Genomic DNA, 17,794 nt, shown 5'->3' with positions numbered 1-17,794 from the left:
GGAAGATATACGAAACAAATGGAAGCAAAAAAAAAAAGCAGGGGTTGCAGTGCTAGACTCTGATAAAACAGATTTTAAACAAACAAAGATCAAAAGAGAAAAAGAAGGCCATTACATAATGGCAAAGGGATCAATTCAACAAGAAGAGCTAACTATCCTAAATACATACGCACCCAACACAGGAGCACCCAGATCCATAAAGCAAGTCCTTAGAGACCTACAAAGAGACTTAAACTCCCACACAATAATAATGGGAGATTTTAACACCCTACTGTCAACATTAGACAGATCAACGAGACAGAAAGTTAACAAGGATATCCAGTACTTGAACTCAGTTCTGCACCAAGCAGACCTAATAGACATCTACAGAACTCTCCACCCCAAATCAACAGAATATACATTTGTCTCAGCACCACATCACACTTATTCCAAAATTGACCACATAGTTGGAAGTAAAGCACTCCTCAGCAAATGAAAAAGAACAGAAATTACAACAAACTGTCTCTTAGACCACAGTGCAATCAAATTAGAACTCAGGATTAAGAAACACACTCAAAACTGTTCAACTACATGGAAACTGAACAACCTGCTCCTGAAGTACATAACTGGGTACATAACAAAATGAAGGCAGAAATAAAGACGTTATTTGAAAGCAATGAGAACAAAGACACAATATACCAGAATCTCTGGGACAAATTTAAAGCAGTGTGTAGAGGGGAATTCATAGCATTACATGCCCACAAGAGAAAGCAGGAAAGATCTAAAACTGACACCCTAACATCACAATTAAAAGAACTAGAGAAGCAAGAGCAAACACATTCAAAAGCTAGTAGAAGCCAAGAAATAACTAAGATCAGAGCAGAACTGAAGGAGATAGACACACAAAAAACCCTTCAAAAAAATCAACGAATCCAGTAGCTGGATTTTTGAAAAGATCAACAAAATTGATAGACTGCTATCAAGACTAATAATGAAGAAAAGAGAGAAGAATCAAATAGATACAATAAAAAAATGATAAAGGGGATATAACCACTGATCCCACAGAAATACAAACTACCATCACAGAATACTATAAACACCTCTACACAAATAAACTAGAAAATCTAGAAGAAATGAATAAATTCCTGGTCACATACACCCTCCCAAGACGAAACCAGGAAGAAGCTGAATCCCTGACTAGACCAACAACAGGCTCTCAAATTTTGAGGCAATAATTAATAGCCTACCAACCAAAAAAAGTCCAGGACCAGAGAGATTCACAGCTGAATTCTACCAGAGGTACAAAGAGGAGCTGGTATCATTCCTTCTGAAACTATTTCAATCAACAGAAAAAGAGGGAATCCTCCCTAACTCATTTGATGAGGCCAGCATCATCCTGATACCAAAGCCTGGTGGAGACACAACAAAAAAAGAGAATGTTAGACCAATACCCCTGATGAACATTGATGCAAAAATCCTCAATAAAATTCTGGCAAACCAAATCCAGCTGCACATCAAAAAGCTTATCCACTACAATCAAGTTGGCTTCATCCCTGGGATGCAAGTCTGGTTCAACATATGCAAATCAATAAAGGTAATCCATCATAAACAGAACCAAAAACAAAAACCACATGATTACCTCAATAGATGCAGAAAAGGCCTTTGACAGAATTCAACAGCACTTCTTGCTAAAAACTCTCAATTAACTAGGTATTGATGGAATGTATCTCAAAACAATAAGAGCTATTTATGACAAACCCACAGCCAATATCATACTGAATGGGCAAAAACTGGAAGCATTCCCTTTGAAAACTGGCACAAGACAGGGATTCCCTCTCTCACCACTCCTATTGCAACACAGTGTTCGAAGTTCTGGCCAGTGCAATCAGGCTAGAGTATACGTGAATCTACATACTCCCTCACACCTCTGTCTACCCACATGCTCACACACAGTGCAGGCACTTCCTCATACAGCATGTATGCACACAGACCCCCCCACATATGTGCACACGCATGCGCACTCACACACCCACACACATCCATGCATAGACCCCCACACCTCCCCAACACATGCACATACCCACTAGCACACACTCATATGACCTCCCCACACAAACCTATAATGGAAACACACGTGCATCTCCATATGTACACACACTCAGGCACACGCACACATACCCTCCAGAACATGTACATCACACACACACACACACACACACACACCCCTCTGCAGTATATGACTGGCCCTGGACCCACATGAGGCACATACCCTCTTCAGATGTGGCTGGTCATGGAAGGGGCAGTTGTCCAAGTTGGGCTGGGTCTTGGTACATGTGGTTCGGCCCAACTCCACGTCCAAGAAGTAGTTCACCCCAGCTACGATCTACACATGTGAAAGAGCAGAAGGCAGGGACGGCATGCTCTGTCAGTTTCTTACACACACAGGCACTTCACTGCGACTGGGTCACTGGGCTTGCCTCGGGCTTCAAGCCTACCTTCACGAGCTACCCACACTGTCACTTGCAAGGCACATAAGCCACCTCCTCCTGCCAGCTGGCAGGGATACCATGCCCCAGGCCTCCCTGGTAACTTGTTTTCTCTATGCCAATACCAAGGATTAACTGAATTCTGCTACCTATGACCCAGGGGGGCAGGGACACTGGATCTATTCTAGAAAGGCTCTCATGTGATGATGAAATTTCGGCAAACTTCCAGTTCCTGGCATTCAGTCCACAGAGCATCTCATTCCTCTCATTTAACCCAGAGGTATTTTCCCTCATTTATCAATAGGAGATGAGATGCTCACATACATTGATGTTTTAGGCCAATAAACTGCTTCCCACATGCCTCCATTCCAGGTGTGATTTTGGAGGCAGTATTTCTAAAGTGAGTCTTACGGTTGCAACTTCAGAAGAGAACTGAATGCTTTCCCTGTACAGTGCCACCCCCAGACATGACTGGTGAGAACTGTGGAGAAGCATGGGATGAGGGACCCTGGGACCAGGGTGCTAGACCTTGCCCTGTGGAGCCACACACAAGTCCTGTAGAACCACATGCAAGTCCTGTGATCCCTCTGGTGTCAGTCTGCTGCTCTGTAAAATAGGTTCCAGGGTCCAATGATCTACAATGCCCCGTGCTTCACTCCCAGTGAGAGAGGGGTGCAGGCCAGCAGGGACCCTACACCAGGGAGTCCTCCTCCTGTGCAGGGAGAGGGCCCCAGCTGACAGCTGCAGGAGGAGAAACGGGGCTGGTCTGGATTCCTCTGAATTTCCAAGAGAAAAGTGGAGGAGCTCTAAAGTCTGTGTCACTGTTTGTTGCTCTGCCATGGGATGCAGGTCAAGCTGGACCTGGTAGCCCTACTGAAGCTCCCTCCTGATCTGACCCCCTACTCCGCTCTGCTGGGTGACTGCTGTCCTCATCTGGCTGAGGTCTAACTCTGCATCAGCTGGTAGAAGCAGGGTCAGGCATGCTCCGCCCCAGCAGGAACTCAGCTGCCCTGGGCTGTAGGGGGTGGTCAGTTGGCCTGAGGGTGAAGGCCCCCAGTCCTAGGCGGCTGTGCCCAGGGGTGTGACTTGGGAAGGGAAGCAGGGCTCTGCAGGACAAGGAGCCAGGCCCAGGTGTGGCCCCTGTGGAGAGGACTCTGGGAGGAGGACGAGCCTCATGGCCTGGATCTCATCCTGACCAGCACCAAGCCCACCCAGAGTCAGCACAGTCTCCACCCACACCTGCTGGATCCTGGGAAATGGCACTGTCATGGTACAGACCCAGCGGCTGCTGCAGGTGAAAAGAGGCAGAGGGGACAGGACAGGGCTGAACTCATGTACTCATGGCCTGGGAGCGTCCTAGGGCATGAAGCCCCTCAGCAGTCAGGGAAAGTTAAATGAGTCTGAGCATTAGACCATGAATGTGTCAGTGCTGATTTTCAAAATGGAATCGTGGTTATGTGAGATACTGCCCTTGTTTTAAGGAAAAACACACTGAAGTGTTCACTCTCAAAAGATTCAGGCAAAAAAATGCATATACAGGACATATACACACACCCATATTCACATTCGGAAAGTGAGCTGGGGGGAACAAACGGCACAATGTTAACATCCGTGCTAACATCTGAGGGATCTGGGTGACAGATCTACAGGGATGCCCTGTACTATTTCTGCAGCTGCTCTGTAAGTCAGAAATTATGTGAGAATAAAAAGTTAAACTAAAGTGTTTAAAAATTATCTGGCGGAAGAACAAGGAGGCAGCCAGATGAGGGGCTCTGTTTTTTCCTTCTCCTGCGTATTTAGCAGCGCACCCGGAGCCCCGCGTCCCGGGAGGCCTGGACAGAGTTGGGTGGGACGTCCTGTGCCTGCCCCCGCGCTGCGGCGCCGCTCGAGCTGGCGCCTGGAAGCAGATCTCAGGCGCCAGGTGCGGACCTGGCGTGTCCTTGCGGTTCCAAGCCAGACCAGACTCGGGGCATTCCTGGGCACGCCCGCCAAGGGCTCCAGGGTGACAGCGAAGACCGGGAACAGGGTCTGGGTGAGAAGCCCAGGTGCCGGGGAGAAGGAGCAGCGCGGGGTCCGGGAGGGGCGCGGGGCGGGCTGGGGCGGCGGGGCCAGGACTCGGGACCCTGCGGGGGGCTGCACGCACCTGCCTGCGGGCGCGCGCCACCTGCAGCGCGCGGCTGTGGTACAAGTCGTTGCTGGCTTTGTTGTACTCACTGACTGCAAAGTCCAGGGCACGCCGCACACCCTCCTCCTCCACGCTGGCGTCCATGGGGCCGCCCACTAGGCGCGGCGGCTTCCCGGGACTCGCTCCGGCCGCGGGGTTCACTGCCAGAGCCACGGCCAGGATGGCCAGCAGGAGCAGCGGGGCGCGCAGAGGCCCTGCCATTGTCGGCTAGGACGCGGGACACGGAGAGTGGGGCGCAGGCGAGAGGCTTGACCTACTGAGGACCCAGTTCGATCCCGAGGCCGTGAGCGCCGCGGGGCCACCGGCTGCGCTTTTATCCCTTCTGGCCTTCCCCGCCCCTCGCGCCCTGCGCTTCCTTTTCCGGAACGCCTAGTCCCTCCCGCTTCCCCTCTCCCTTCCAGCCTGCCCTACCTCTCCCCGCCTCCCGGTTCCTCCCTATCAGTCTCCTCCCTTCCCTGCCTCCCCTGTCATCCCAGCCTCCCTGGCCCTCCCCATGGATCCCCTTCCCTCCCCATCCATCTCCTTTCCTCCCCTCCCAGCCCCTCCCGGCCTCCCCTCTCCTTCCGCTCCTCCCCTGTCCCCCAGCCTCCCTGTCCCTACCTATCCATCCCCTCCCCTCCCCTCTCCCTCCTCGCCTACTGTCTTCCTCCCAGCCTCCCCTGCCCCTCCTATCCTCCCCATTCTTCCCCATCCATCCCATACCATTCCAGCCTCCCCACTTCAGGCCTCTCCATGCTTCCCCTCTTCAAGCTCCTTCTCCTCTATCCGTTTCCCCTTTCAACCCCCAGACACCACCTCCCCTGCCCCTCCTCTCCCTCCTCCACTCCTGTCCTTGCTCCCACTTTGCCCCCAAGCTCTGCCCTTCTTCATCGCCCCTCCCTCGTTCTGCCACTCCTCTGTCTTCCCTTCCTACCCACCCCTGGCCTCTCCCTGTCCCTGTCCCCCCCATCCTCTTCTTTCCCCTCTTCTAACTCCACTCCTGGCCCCTCTTCCCCCACCCCTTCTACACCCACGCCCCCCTCCTACCCACTCCATCCCCTCAGCTCCATCTCATCCCATAGACCTGTCCCTCCTCCCAAGCTTAGGTCACCCTGCCTTCCAGAGAGGTGTCAGGTACCCCTGAGCCCTAAAAGCATGCGACCCCCTAGCTTCATTTCCTCAGAAAAGGAAAGGATAGAGGTCTTGGCCTTCCGGAGTCTTGGGAGGTCCTGAGTATCCATGAGCATTTGGTCAAGGTCTAGAAATCACTGAAGCACAGGTGTGATTCCAGAGGCTGCAGAAGACTCAGGCCATGCCCTGTGCTAGGGAACTTTTCAAACAGAAGAATTAACCTTTATTTGAGTAAAAACTCTGGGTTCTCCTTTAACAACTCCTTATTATTCAACAAACAGACTTGTCACCAGCTTCCCCCTGCACCAGGCGATGTAGGAGCTAGAGAGGGAGCCTGGGTGACCGAGCCATGGACACAACATTGCAGGGCTGCTGCGAGACAGAGATGTGGCACAAACCTGGGCAATTTAAAACTTTCTAGGAGACACATTTCAAAAAGTAAAAAAGAAACAGGTGAAGGTAATGTTTATAATATTTCTTACTTAACCCAATATATCCAAAATATTACTTCAACACATAAGAAGAATCATTAATAACATAGGTTATTTTATTTTGGGTGTGTATACTGAGCCTTTGAAATTCCCTGTGTATTTTTTACACCTAGACTGGGTGTCAATTATACTGCCCCTATTTCAAGCGCCCTGGGGCCACATGTGGCTGGTGGCTGTGGCACTGCACAGCCCAGCATTAGGGTGTGTGGGAGGATGGCGAATAGTGATCAATAATTAACATCAAGAAATTAGTCTCTCTGTTGGAAGTGAAAGAGTATGGGATAGAGAGAGGTGATGCCACTGGATCTGGTCAGGGAGGTCTCTATGAGACTGGAACAGTGACAAGCCCTGCCTAGGCAGGAAACAGAGCCCCAGGCAGCAGGAAGGGCCAGTGCAAAGGCCCTGAGGCGGGACTGGGCATGCCTGCTCCAGGAAGAGGAAGCTCCGGGAGTGGGTGTAAGCAGGGAAGGGAACGACCTGGAGTCTCACGGTAACTGTGGGTGGGGCCGGGTGGAAGGTACAAGGAGACCCCTGGCAGGCAGCAGGCGGTGGGGGTGTCAGGAGAGGGAGCAGCAGCTGTGGAATGAATGTGGGAGCCCACGGGTGTCTCTTGCTCCTCCCCTCTGGGCACCACACTGCCGGCGCTGGTCCTCTGCACTGCTTGGAAAACTCACCTGAGTTTAGAACATCGCTGAGTGAGGTAGAATGTACAGACAACAAAATGTCTAACATGGGGGATTTCATTAATGCATATACCCGTGTTACCACTTTGTCCAGGCCTGTGACATCTGCCTTGCCCCAGATGGCGTCCTCCTGCCTCTGCAGCTCACCCTCATGCCCACTACTGACAGACCCCATCTGGCCCTATAGACTCCTTTGTTGCCTGTCCTTGAGCTTCCCAGGAATGGAGTCCTGCAGAGCGAGCCTGGGTGTGTCTTCGTCCTTTGCTCAGCATGGCTTTCCAGCGGCCCCCCATGTTGCTTCATTGCCAGGACTGTGAGTTCTCCTTCTCCCCAGATTGAGAGGACCTGATCAGCAGGGTGCCCTGTGGGATGACAAAGTCCCCAGCTTGGGATGCTGCGGGCCTGGGCTGGAAAGTGACTCCAGAAGTGGGGAGGGTGGAAGGAAGCTCTGAACAGACAGCTGTTCCCTTTGTTTTCTCAACCCCACCCTCCAAGCCTGAAGGTGATCCTGTGGCAAATGTCCTTATGGCGAGGTGGCAGCTTGGCCAGAAACACCAGGAAACCCTGGGCCTTTGCAGAGCACCCAGAGGACTCTCCTGGGAGTGGTCAAGGTGAGGGTCGGCAAGGATCAGCCCAGACCTGCTGTGATCCTGGGGCTCGGCCATGGCTGCGGCTGGATCAGCAGGAACCCGGCAGTGGGAACAGTGTTACTCATGGGTGCTCATGTTCAGTATTTGGACAGGGGACCTTGTTACCTGAGGTCTGGTGACCATCTCACCCCACTGCAAATCCAGCACCCCTAGAAAAGCCATGCAGCCCAGCAGATACAGCAGGTGGCCCAGGGATGGTGGGTGAGGGCGGGAAGGTCTTCAAACAGGGCTGCACTTATGCCTCCTAGTTAAACAGGAAATGGGGAGAGATTCCCAGAGAGGGAAAGAGAGGGCAGCCCCTGGCCAGGGGCTTGTGAGCAGAATGGTCATCTCCCAAGTGTGGGAGTTAGTTCTTCTCTGTGGCTCCCACCTTCCCTGGCCACTGGGGCTCGAGTCTCAGGAGGATGTGTTGTGCAGAGGGTAAAGTGAAATACACCCAAATCCCCTGTCTTTTGTCATTAGGAAAGAGGTGCAGGTCACCCAGATAGCAGGAGCATAGTGGTAGGTGGGGTGTGAGGTGGGAACTGGAGTGCTGGCCTATTTCCCTGTATGTGATGCCGCTGCCAGTGGTCATCCTCTGTCAGGATGTGCCCTGCAGGCACCTGCTGCAGGGAGGGTCAGCTGGCCTGATGCAGCGACCTCTCTAACCCTTGTAGAACAGACACCAGTGTAGGGTGCTCTCGGGAGCCGCAGGAGCCGTGTTCAGTGTGCTGTAGTAGGAAGTGAAAGGTTACAGTAGCTGGGCAGCTGCTCCTGATATTTGGTGACCTTGAGCAAATGTTTTGCCTTCTCTGTGGTCATGTGTCTGGAGAGGTGGACTGCCTTGTAAACTGTTGTGCCTGGGCATCAGTGATGATGTTTAAATATGATTGAAAGTGACAGAGCAGCCTACAGCTTCAAAGATATGCTAGCAGAGACACAGAGAGAAACAATGGACCTAGGACTGAGCCTGGGGTCTCCAGCACCCATGTAACTTGGAGGAGTCCAGTTGCCAAGGAGGGAGCATGTTTCTCTTCTGCCAGGTGATGAAAGAGAAAGCCATGTTCTCCCAGGCTGCCTTTTTGATTATTGATCCCATTATCTGAATTAGCAGAGTGAGAAATTAGGTAAATGGCAGAAATTCTCTGTAATAAATAAGCAATAATAACAACACTAAACAATGCTATAATAAATAAATGACCAAACACATAAACAGCACCTAAAGGTGCTACTGATTAAATCAAGTTGGCCAAGAGTTGAGATTCTGCACTTTGGGTTTTGAGCAATTAGCACTCAGTGTCTACAGTAGGAGCTTGGACTGAACAGCCACGGGATTTGGTAGCTTCTCAAAGCCGAAGCCCAGGAGCCTTCTTTGTGGAGTGCCCAGAGTTCTCTGGGGTCAAGCCTGTCCCTTACACACACGCTCCCTCCTTGTCCCCTCTCTCTCCCCAACAATGGAGGACGTGCAGATGCTTGCCTCTAGACTGTAGGCCAATGTTGGTAATGCATTTGGCTCCAATAGAGATGATGCCACATCATTAGGAAACCGATACGCACGGGAAGCCTGCTGGCAGCCTTGCAGACAGAGACGAGAATGGGCCGAGCCCAGTGTCTGCGGTCTGTTTTGCACTTCATGGGGGAATGAGAATCCTTGGGACATTTCTGCTCAGGAGCCAGTGGGTAAACGGTGCTCATCGTTTTGGATTACAGGGTTAACATTTATTTTCTCAAGGAGTGCATTCACCAGAGCAGAGCCAGTGACTGAAGAACCACATCTGAGTGAAAGGGAGAGGGAGAGGCCTCCAGGGACACAGGCTGCTAGCTGGTGCTGCCAGGGCTCCACCTGACTTTCTGTAGAGGCCTGGCCAGGAAGAAAACAGATGGCTCTGAGTGGGTTGAGCAATCCCTTTGGCATCTCTGAGTGGTCAGTTTCCTTTCTAGATCCACCTTCTTGTAACACTCCCCTCTTAGTGTTTCTGCAGCTTTGAATATCAGTTCCTTTAGCAGAGTTCGGTAACCTGGAGAGTGATTCCTGTTCCTGCCCAGGATCCTGCTAAGCTGACTCACTGGGTGCTGGAGCTGGAGGCCCAGGCCTCCTGCTGCATCTTGTCAGAATCCTGCTAAGTTAGTTCAGCCAGCACTCCCTTCCCTTGATGTCTGCTTAGTAACTTTCTACCTGCCAACATCACCCCTCCACACCATGTTCCTTGACTGTAAATCCCACTTATTCTTATTGTGTTCAGGGTTGAGCTCTACCTCTCTCTTATTGCAATAGTGTTGACCCCCACTGCGATAGTCTTGAATCAAGTCTCCCTTACCATTTTAATAAGTGTCTACAGAATATTTTTTTAACAGTAGAAGCCAGCCAGGCCAAAACTCTGCCCTACCAGAAAATCCTGTTGCCAAGTAAGAGTAAGGGGCTTGGAGGACTAGAAGCAAACAAAGAAGGGGAAGAGTGCAGATGGAGTGGGGGTGATGGGAAAGGGATGGGTGTAGGGTAAGGTGGAGCTGTGGGGGTGTGGCATGTGTTTCCCCCTATAGTTTATTATGAAAATATTTAAACATTCATCAAAGTTAGAGTAATTTTACAGCAAACACCTATCTACCCACCGCCATGATTCTGTCATTAATATTAGACTTTAATTTTTTTCTCACCTGTCCACTGCTCTGTCCCTCTAAACATCCTCAATCTGTCTTTTTAAAAATGCATTTTGTAGTAGGTTGCAGACATTAGTATACTCCACTCTTAAACGCGTGTTAGTATGCATATCATGAACTCAAGCTCATCATTTATTTATACCTTTTTCATTTGTTATAAAATTTACCTATAGTGAAATGCACACATCTGAAGCATACATTCACTAAATTTTGACAAAGTCACACTCTATCAGATACAGAGCGTGATCACCCCCTAGAAAGTTCCCTCGTCCCCTTTTCCAGTCAATTGGGGGCCTCATTTCTGAGACAGCCACTGCACCAATGCTTCATTCACTATTGATGAGTTTTGTTTATTGTAGAAGTGCATGCAGACAGATTTTTACATCATGTAGACTTTTATGCTTGCCATTTTTCACTCAGCATGATGTTTTTGAGCTGTATCCATGTTAAACGGTATATTCATACATCAGTCTTCGATTGCCACACATGAGGCTCCTGACACTCGCAGCCCTGGATTTCAGCAGCATTTGCTGAGGAGGCAGCTCTCAGGCACTCGGAGCTTTTGCCACTGCTTCGCCTTTCTCCTTTCTAATCTGGACCAACTGCCCTGCCTTACCCCCACTTTCCCTGCTCCTTCTCTTTCATCTCTCTCTTTCTCCTAAGGTTACTTTGACTTTTTGCTCCAAGCAGAATCTAGAATGGGGAAAAAGTGTCACCATCAATGGAGTAAAACCCAGTTTTCGAAGATAACGAACAGATTTCTCCAACTCTTCTCCATATTTGGAAATAAAAGTTCTTGTATTTTTAGAATCAAATTTATACATACTCATTACAAAAATGAATAAGAAAATGAATAAAAGTGTAAGAAAAATAAATTACATGTGTGCATGTGAGTTTGTGTGCCTATGCTTCTGTGCACGTACCTGCGTGTGTACACGTGTGCATGTGAGTTTGTGTGCACATGTTTCTGCGCATGTGCCTGCGTGTGTGCACGTATGCATGTGAGTTTGTGTGCGCATGCTTCTGTGCATGTGCCTGCGTGTGTGCACGTGTGCATGTGAGTTTGTGTGCGCATGCTTCTGTGCATGTGCCTGTGTGTGTGCACGTGTGCATGTGTGCATTTTCACCGAACTGAGATCATGTGGCGGTTATAATTTCATGTTGCTTTTTAAAAACTTCATTATGTCATGAACATTTTTCATGTTGTTAAATTGTCTTTGAAAGTTTTGTTTCATTTCCTATTCGGAGTATTCCATAGTTTAGTTGTTAATTTTTTTGCTAATGATAGACTGTTAGGCTATTTCAGTTTTTTTTTCTAGTATGAATAATATTGTGATACACACTCTTACAGAAAAAAAATCTTGGTGCATAGGTTGTTTTCTTCCTAGAAGTGAAATTTTTGAGTCCGGGGCTATAAACTTGTTGTTGTTGTTGTTGTTTTAATGAATCTTGAAAAAAGACTGCCAATAGCTCTTCAGAGAGATACACCTGCCTCAGTCAGGTCCAACTAGCCATGAGGCAGTTCTAGTGGCCAATTGCAGCAATCTGTGCTTTATCTTAGGTGTCAATGTTGGTGAGTGTAACTGTCCTCAGTTGTCATGCTGGGCCTGAGACCATGGGTGGTCCTACCTAAAGGGCAATGCTCTTTCTAGGCATCGTTTGCATCTGAATCACATCGTGGTAGACCCATCTTGTTCTTACTGATCCTTTATAATAGGCATTACCTTTTTCATTCTTTCACTTAGTTTAGTAAATATTCATTGAATACCTACGATGTGAGATTCTGACTTTAACGAGGTAAAAGGTACATTTGTGCTTTCAAGAAGTCCTGGGTCTGTAAAGAGAAAGCCATCTAAACAGATATTTCAACACAGTGTGGTGCATGTCATCACAGGACACTAAAAGGTGCAGACACCAGTGCCACAGCTCTAACCCCGGGGGTCTCCTGAGGCACATCTGGGGCTTTAACCCAAACGCTGCACCCATGTCTCCAGCATGGATGTCTCCAGCGTGAACTCCTGATGAACCTCCAAGTCCATCTCAGTGCCCTTCTCCTGGATGGCTCCAGACACCCCAGGCCACCCAGACCTTCAGCTGCATGTGGGGCCTACCCCTCCACCTCCCTCACTCCCAGCCTCTCCTGCTCAGTAAGGGCTGCTCCACCTTTCTGGTTGCTCAAGCCAAAACCTGGAGTCCCCTTTCACCAACTTCTTTTCTGATTTATCAGGGAATGTTGCCGGTTCCACCTTCAAAACACATCTAGATGATCTATTCACTGCCTTTACTTTCATGGGCACCACTGGGCCAGACCACTGCCAGCTGTAGGCAGCATCTGATGGGTAGCCCCAGCAGCCCATGCTCACCTCTGAAGCCCAGGGCTCCTTTTACAACCTCAATCGAATCACGCTACTCTTCTGTTCAAAATTCTTAGGCCACATGTGGCTCTTGAGATGTGGCTGGCATATTTGTGGTTTCACTGAATATTCATTAGCTAAAGTTTAAAATAGCCACATGAGGCCTGTGGCTGCTATGCTGAATGGTGAAATTCTAATGGTTTCAATCTCACCCAGAGTAAAAGCCAAAGACCTCCCAATGGGTCCACAAAGCCCTCATCTGCCTGCCATATTCTGACCTCCTGTCTTACTGCTCTTCTTGCTGCTCCTGGAAAGTACGAAGCATACTCCTGCCTCAGGGCCTTTGCACGAACCGATTCCTATGCCTGCAGATCTATGGTTCTCTTCCTCACCTCCTTCACTCTTTTTATAAAGATCAGCCTCAAAACAAGGAAACGTAGAGCCAGTGGAAGTAGCACCAGAAACATCCAATATCAGGCAGGTAATGGTTAATTTACGTCTAATTTATCCAAGAAGAAGGATTTTATGAAAAGAAGAATGAGTGTTAGCCTGAGTCCCCTCCTAGACCATTACTCCTTGCCTGTGGGGGTCCCTAAGCGGGCCCAAACATCCTTGGCCACACAGTGTAACACCTGCATGCTTGTAACTAGAGCAGTTGTGGCCACATGTCTGTGCATGAAGCACTCATGGTGATTTTCAAGATAAAGAGGAAATAAGTGGAAAATAGTTATTTGGAAGGTTGGAATATGGGCCAAAGAAAACAGTATAAAATTAAAGCATAGAGAAGTTTTATCTGGGGGAAGAGAATGAATGTATCATGCTAACATGTATGTCTAATGCATTAACCTGGTTCAAGTTAACTTGCAGGAGTGAAAGAAAAATAAAATACATAATAAAAATGAACATTTTTGTTTTACTTTCATTTATTCCTTCTCTAATGCTCTCATTTTCTTCATGTAGATCAAATTTTTGATTTATGTTGTTTTCCTTCTTGAAGAACAAGACCCAAAGTGATTCATAGGCAAGTTTGAGAAGCACTGTGTCAGGTGCCTGAGGCATGGCACTGGGTCATAAAAGCTGGTAAAGAAAAACAATTCTGTTCCCTAAATTGCAGCTGTAGTAACCACAGGGACAGAATGCTGAAACAGCAAGGAACGGATGGTTAGGATTCCTCAGACCCCTCTACTGCAATGTCCTTCATTTACTGGCACTTGAGAAAGGAATGTAGTAGCAGAGTGTTTGAGATTGCATTTTTTGCCTTTACTTTTTGAGATAGGATCTGATTCTGTCACCCAGGCTGGAGTGCAGTGGCACCATCTTGGCTCACTGCAATCTCTACCTCCAGAGCTCAAGTGATCCTCCCACCTCAGCCTCCTGAGTAGCTGGGACTACAGGTGCACACCACCATATCCAGCTGATTTTGTACTTTTTTTTTTGTAGAGATGAGGTTTTGCCATGTTGCCCAAGCTGGTCTCAAACTTCTGGGCTCAAGCAATTCACCTGTTTCAGCCTCTCAAAGTGCTGGGATTATAGGCATTAGCCACCATGCCTGGCCCCAAGGCTGTGTTTTGAAAGATTTCCAACTTACAGAAAAGTTGCAAAAAGAGATGGTCAGTTTTATTTGTCCTCTTGGGTAGACTATAGTCCCCAGGTTTTCAGTCAAACAGTAATATAAATGTTTGTGAAAGTCGTTTGCAGAAGTGATTAAAGTTAACAGTCAGTAGAGTTTAAGGAAGGGAGATTATCCCAGATGACCTGGGTGGACTTGATGCAATTAGTCCAAAGGCCCTGAAACCAGAACTAATTTTCCCTAAGGAGGAAGAAATTGTGACTGTGGACAGCAGTGTCAGCTTGTGCCTGAGAGCCCCAGCTGCCCTTCCCAACGACCTGCCTTTTTTGTTCCTGCCAGCTACCACCACTGCATAAGCCGATGGCTTACCACGAAGCACGCCTTGGAGATATTGCAGGTTCTGTTTCAGACCACCACAATAAGGTGAATTTTGCAATAAAGTGAGTCACACATACTTTTTCATTTCAAGTACTTGTAAAAGTTATGTTTACACTATACTGTAGTCTATTAAGTTTGAAATAATATTATGTCTAAAAATAATATATATACCTTTGTTTAAAAATACTTTATTGCTAAATAATGCTAACAATCATCTGAGCCTTCAGTGAGTTATAATCTTTCTGCTGGTGGACAGCCTTCCTTCAGTCCAGTGGCTGCTAATTCATCAGAGTGGTGGTTGTGAAGGTTGGGATGGCTGTGGCAGTTCCTTAAGATAAGACAACAATGAAGTTTGGCACATTGATGGACTCTCCCTTTCACCAAAAATTCTCTGTAGGCCTGGCACAGTGGGTCATGCCTGTAATCTCAGCACTTTGGGAGGCTGAGGAGGTGCGGATCACCTGAGGTCAGGAGTTCAAGGCCTGGTCAACATGGCATATGGCAAAACGTCTGTCTCTACTAAAAATACAAAAAAAAAAAAAAAAAATTAGCCAGGTGTAATGGCACAGGCCTGTAGTCCCAGCTAATTGGGAGGCAGAGGCAGGAGAATCACTTGAACCTGGGAGGCAGAGGTTGCAGTGAGCTGAGATTGTGCCACAACTGCACTCCTACCTGGGTGACAGGAAGAGACTCCATCTCAAAAAAAAAAAAAAAAAGAAAAAGAAAAAAAAGATTTCTCTGTAGTATGAGTTGCCGTTTGATAGCATTTTACCCACAATAAAGCTTCTTTCAAAATTGGAGTCAGTCCTCTCAATCCTCGTCACTGCTTTATTATCTAAGTTTACATAATATTTTAAGTCCTTTGTTGTCATTTCAACGGTGTTCACAGCATCTTCATCAGGAGTCGATTCCATCTCAAAAAACGGCTCTCTTTGCGCATCCATGAGAAAAAGTTCCTCATCTGTTTAAGTTTTATAGGATTGCAGCAATCCAATCCCATCTTCGGGCTCTACTTTTTAATAAATTTTTATTTATTTTTATTATTATTTCAACAGCTTTTGGAATACAATAGGTTTTTGGTTGAATGAATGGATGAATGACTTATACAGTAAAATGGTAATAAAACAATTCATGGATGAATTATATAGTGGTGAACTCTGAGATTTTAGTGCACCCATCACCTGAGTAGTGTATGTATGTTGTACCCAATATGTAGTTTTTTATCCTTCATCCCCCATCCCAGCCTCCCATTTCTGAGTCTCCAAAGTCCATCATATCACTCCTTATGCTTTTGCATACCCATAGCTTAGTTTCCATTTGTGAGTTAGAACATGTAGTATTTGGTTTTCTTTTCCTAACTTACTTCACTTAGAATAATGGCCTCCAGCTAAATCAAAGTTGCTGCAAAAGACATGATTTCACTCTTTTTTATGGCTGAGTAGTATTCTGTGGTGTATATATATCACATTTTCTTTATCCACTCATTGGTCAATGGGTACTTAGGTTGGTTCCATATCTTTGCAATTATTAATTGTTCACTTCTAATTATTGTTCTCTTTCTCTTTCTACCACATCTGCAATTATTTCCTCTGCTGAAGTCTTGAGTTCCCCAAAGTCATTTATGAGTGTTGTAATCAACTTTTTCCAAACTTCTGCTAATGTTGATATTTTGACCTCCTCCCATAAATCACAAATGTTCTTAATAGCATCTAGAATGGAGAATCCTTTCCGGAAGGTTTCCTTGATCCATCAGAGGAATCACTATCTGTACCCGCTGTAGCCATATTCAATGGATCTCTTAAATGATAAAACATGAAAATCAGAATTACTCCAGGATCTGTGGGCTGCAGACTGGATGTTGTGTTAGCAGCATGAAAACAAAATTAATCTCCTTGTATATCTCCATCAGAGCTCTTGGGTAACCAGGTGCATTGTCAATGAGCAGCGATTTTTTTTAAAGGACTTTTTTTTTTCTGGGCAGTAGGTCTCAAAATTGGGCTTAACATACTCAGTAAACTATGCTGTGAACAGAAATGCTATATTTGTTTTATCTGTAGAGCATAGATTCATCATAATTAGAAAGGGTTGTAGGATTTCTGAAATGGTAAATGAGCGTTGGCTTCAACTTAAAGTCACCAGCTGCATTAACTCCTAACAAAAGAGTCAGCCTGTCCTTTGAAGCTTTGAAAACAGGCATTGACTTTTCCTCTCTAGCTATGAAAGAAGGTGGTAACTTCTTTCAATAGAAGGCTGTTGCTTCGACATTGAAAATCTGTTGTTGAGTGTAGTCAACTTCATCAATGATTTTAGCTAGATCTTCTGGATAGCTTGCTGCAGCTTCTACATCAGCACTTGCTGCTTCACCCTGCACTTTTACGTTATGGAGTTGGCTTCCTTTCTTTTTCTTGAGATGGAGTCTCACTCTGTCACCCAGGCTGGAGTGCAGTGGCACAATCTTGGCTCACTGCAAGCTCCACCTCCCGGGTTCACGCCATTCTCCTGCTTCAGTCTCCTGAGTAGCTGGGACTACAGGTGCCCGCCACCACTCCTGGCTAATTTTTTGTGTGTGTGTGTATTTTTTAGTAGACATGGGGTTTCACCATGTTAGGCAGGATGGTCTCGATCTCCTGACCTGATGATCTGCCTGCCTCGGCCTCCCGAAGTGCTGGAATTACAGGCGTGAGCCCCCACGCCTGGCCAGAGATGGCTTCCTTTCTTAAATATCATAAGCCAATCTCTGCTAGCTTCAAACTTCCACAACTTTCTAACCTCTTCCAGTCTTCATAGAAGAGAGTTAGGTTCTTGTTCTAAATTAGGGTTTGGCCAAAGGGAATGCTGTGGTTGGTTTGATCATCTATTCAGACCATTCAAACTTTCTCCGTATCAGCAATAAGGTTATTTCACTTTTTTTTGAGACAGGGTCTTGTTTTGTCACCCAGGCTGGAGTGCAGTGATGCAATCATAGTTCACTGCAACTTTGAACTCCTGAGCTCAATCCTACTGCTTTAGCTTCATGGATTGCTGGGACTACAGATGCACATCACTGCACCTGGCTAAGTGTTTTTATTTTTTGTAGAGACAAAGTTTCACTTTGTCATCCTGCCTGGTCTTGAACTCATGGGCTTAAGTGATCCTCCTGCCTCAGTCTCCCAAAGTGCTGGATTTGAGCCCTTGCACCAGGCCTATTTCACTTTCTTGCTATTTGCAGATCCACTGGAGTAACACCTTTAACTGCTTTCAATAATTTTTCCTTTTTATTCATAACTAGGCT

General features: G+C 47.2%; 1 protein-coding gene across 1 annotated transcript; it reads right to left on the bottom strand.

The window, feature by feature from the left end:
• Positions 1 to 3,903: 3,903 nt before the first annotated feature.
• LOC117089571 lies at positions 3,904 to 4,994 on the bottom strand. Its single transcript, XM_033220971.1, has one exon. It carries the CDS (start codon positions 4,849 to 4,851, stop codon positions 3,919 to 3,921), a length of 933 nt encoding a protein of 310 aa, XP_033076862.1. The 5' UTR covers positions 4,852 to 4,994; the 3' UTR covers positions 3,904 to 3,918.
• Positions 4,995 to 17,794: the final 12,800 nt, after the last annotated feature.

The sequence above is a fragment of the Trachypithecus francoisi genome, unplaced genomic scaffold (assembly GCF_009764315.1).
Source record: "Trachypithecus francoisi isolate TF-2019V2 unplaced genomic scaffold, Tfra_2.0 Contig00865, whole genome shotgun sequence".
Classification (NCBI taxonomy): Eukaryota; Metazoa; Chordata; class Mammalia; order Primates; family Cercopithecidae; genus Trachypithecus; species Trachypithecus francoisi.
Note: the sequence above shows the minus strand (reverse complement) of the source record. Positions and strands in the feature narration are given on the sequence as shown.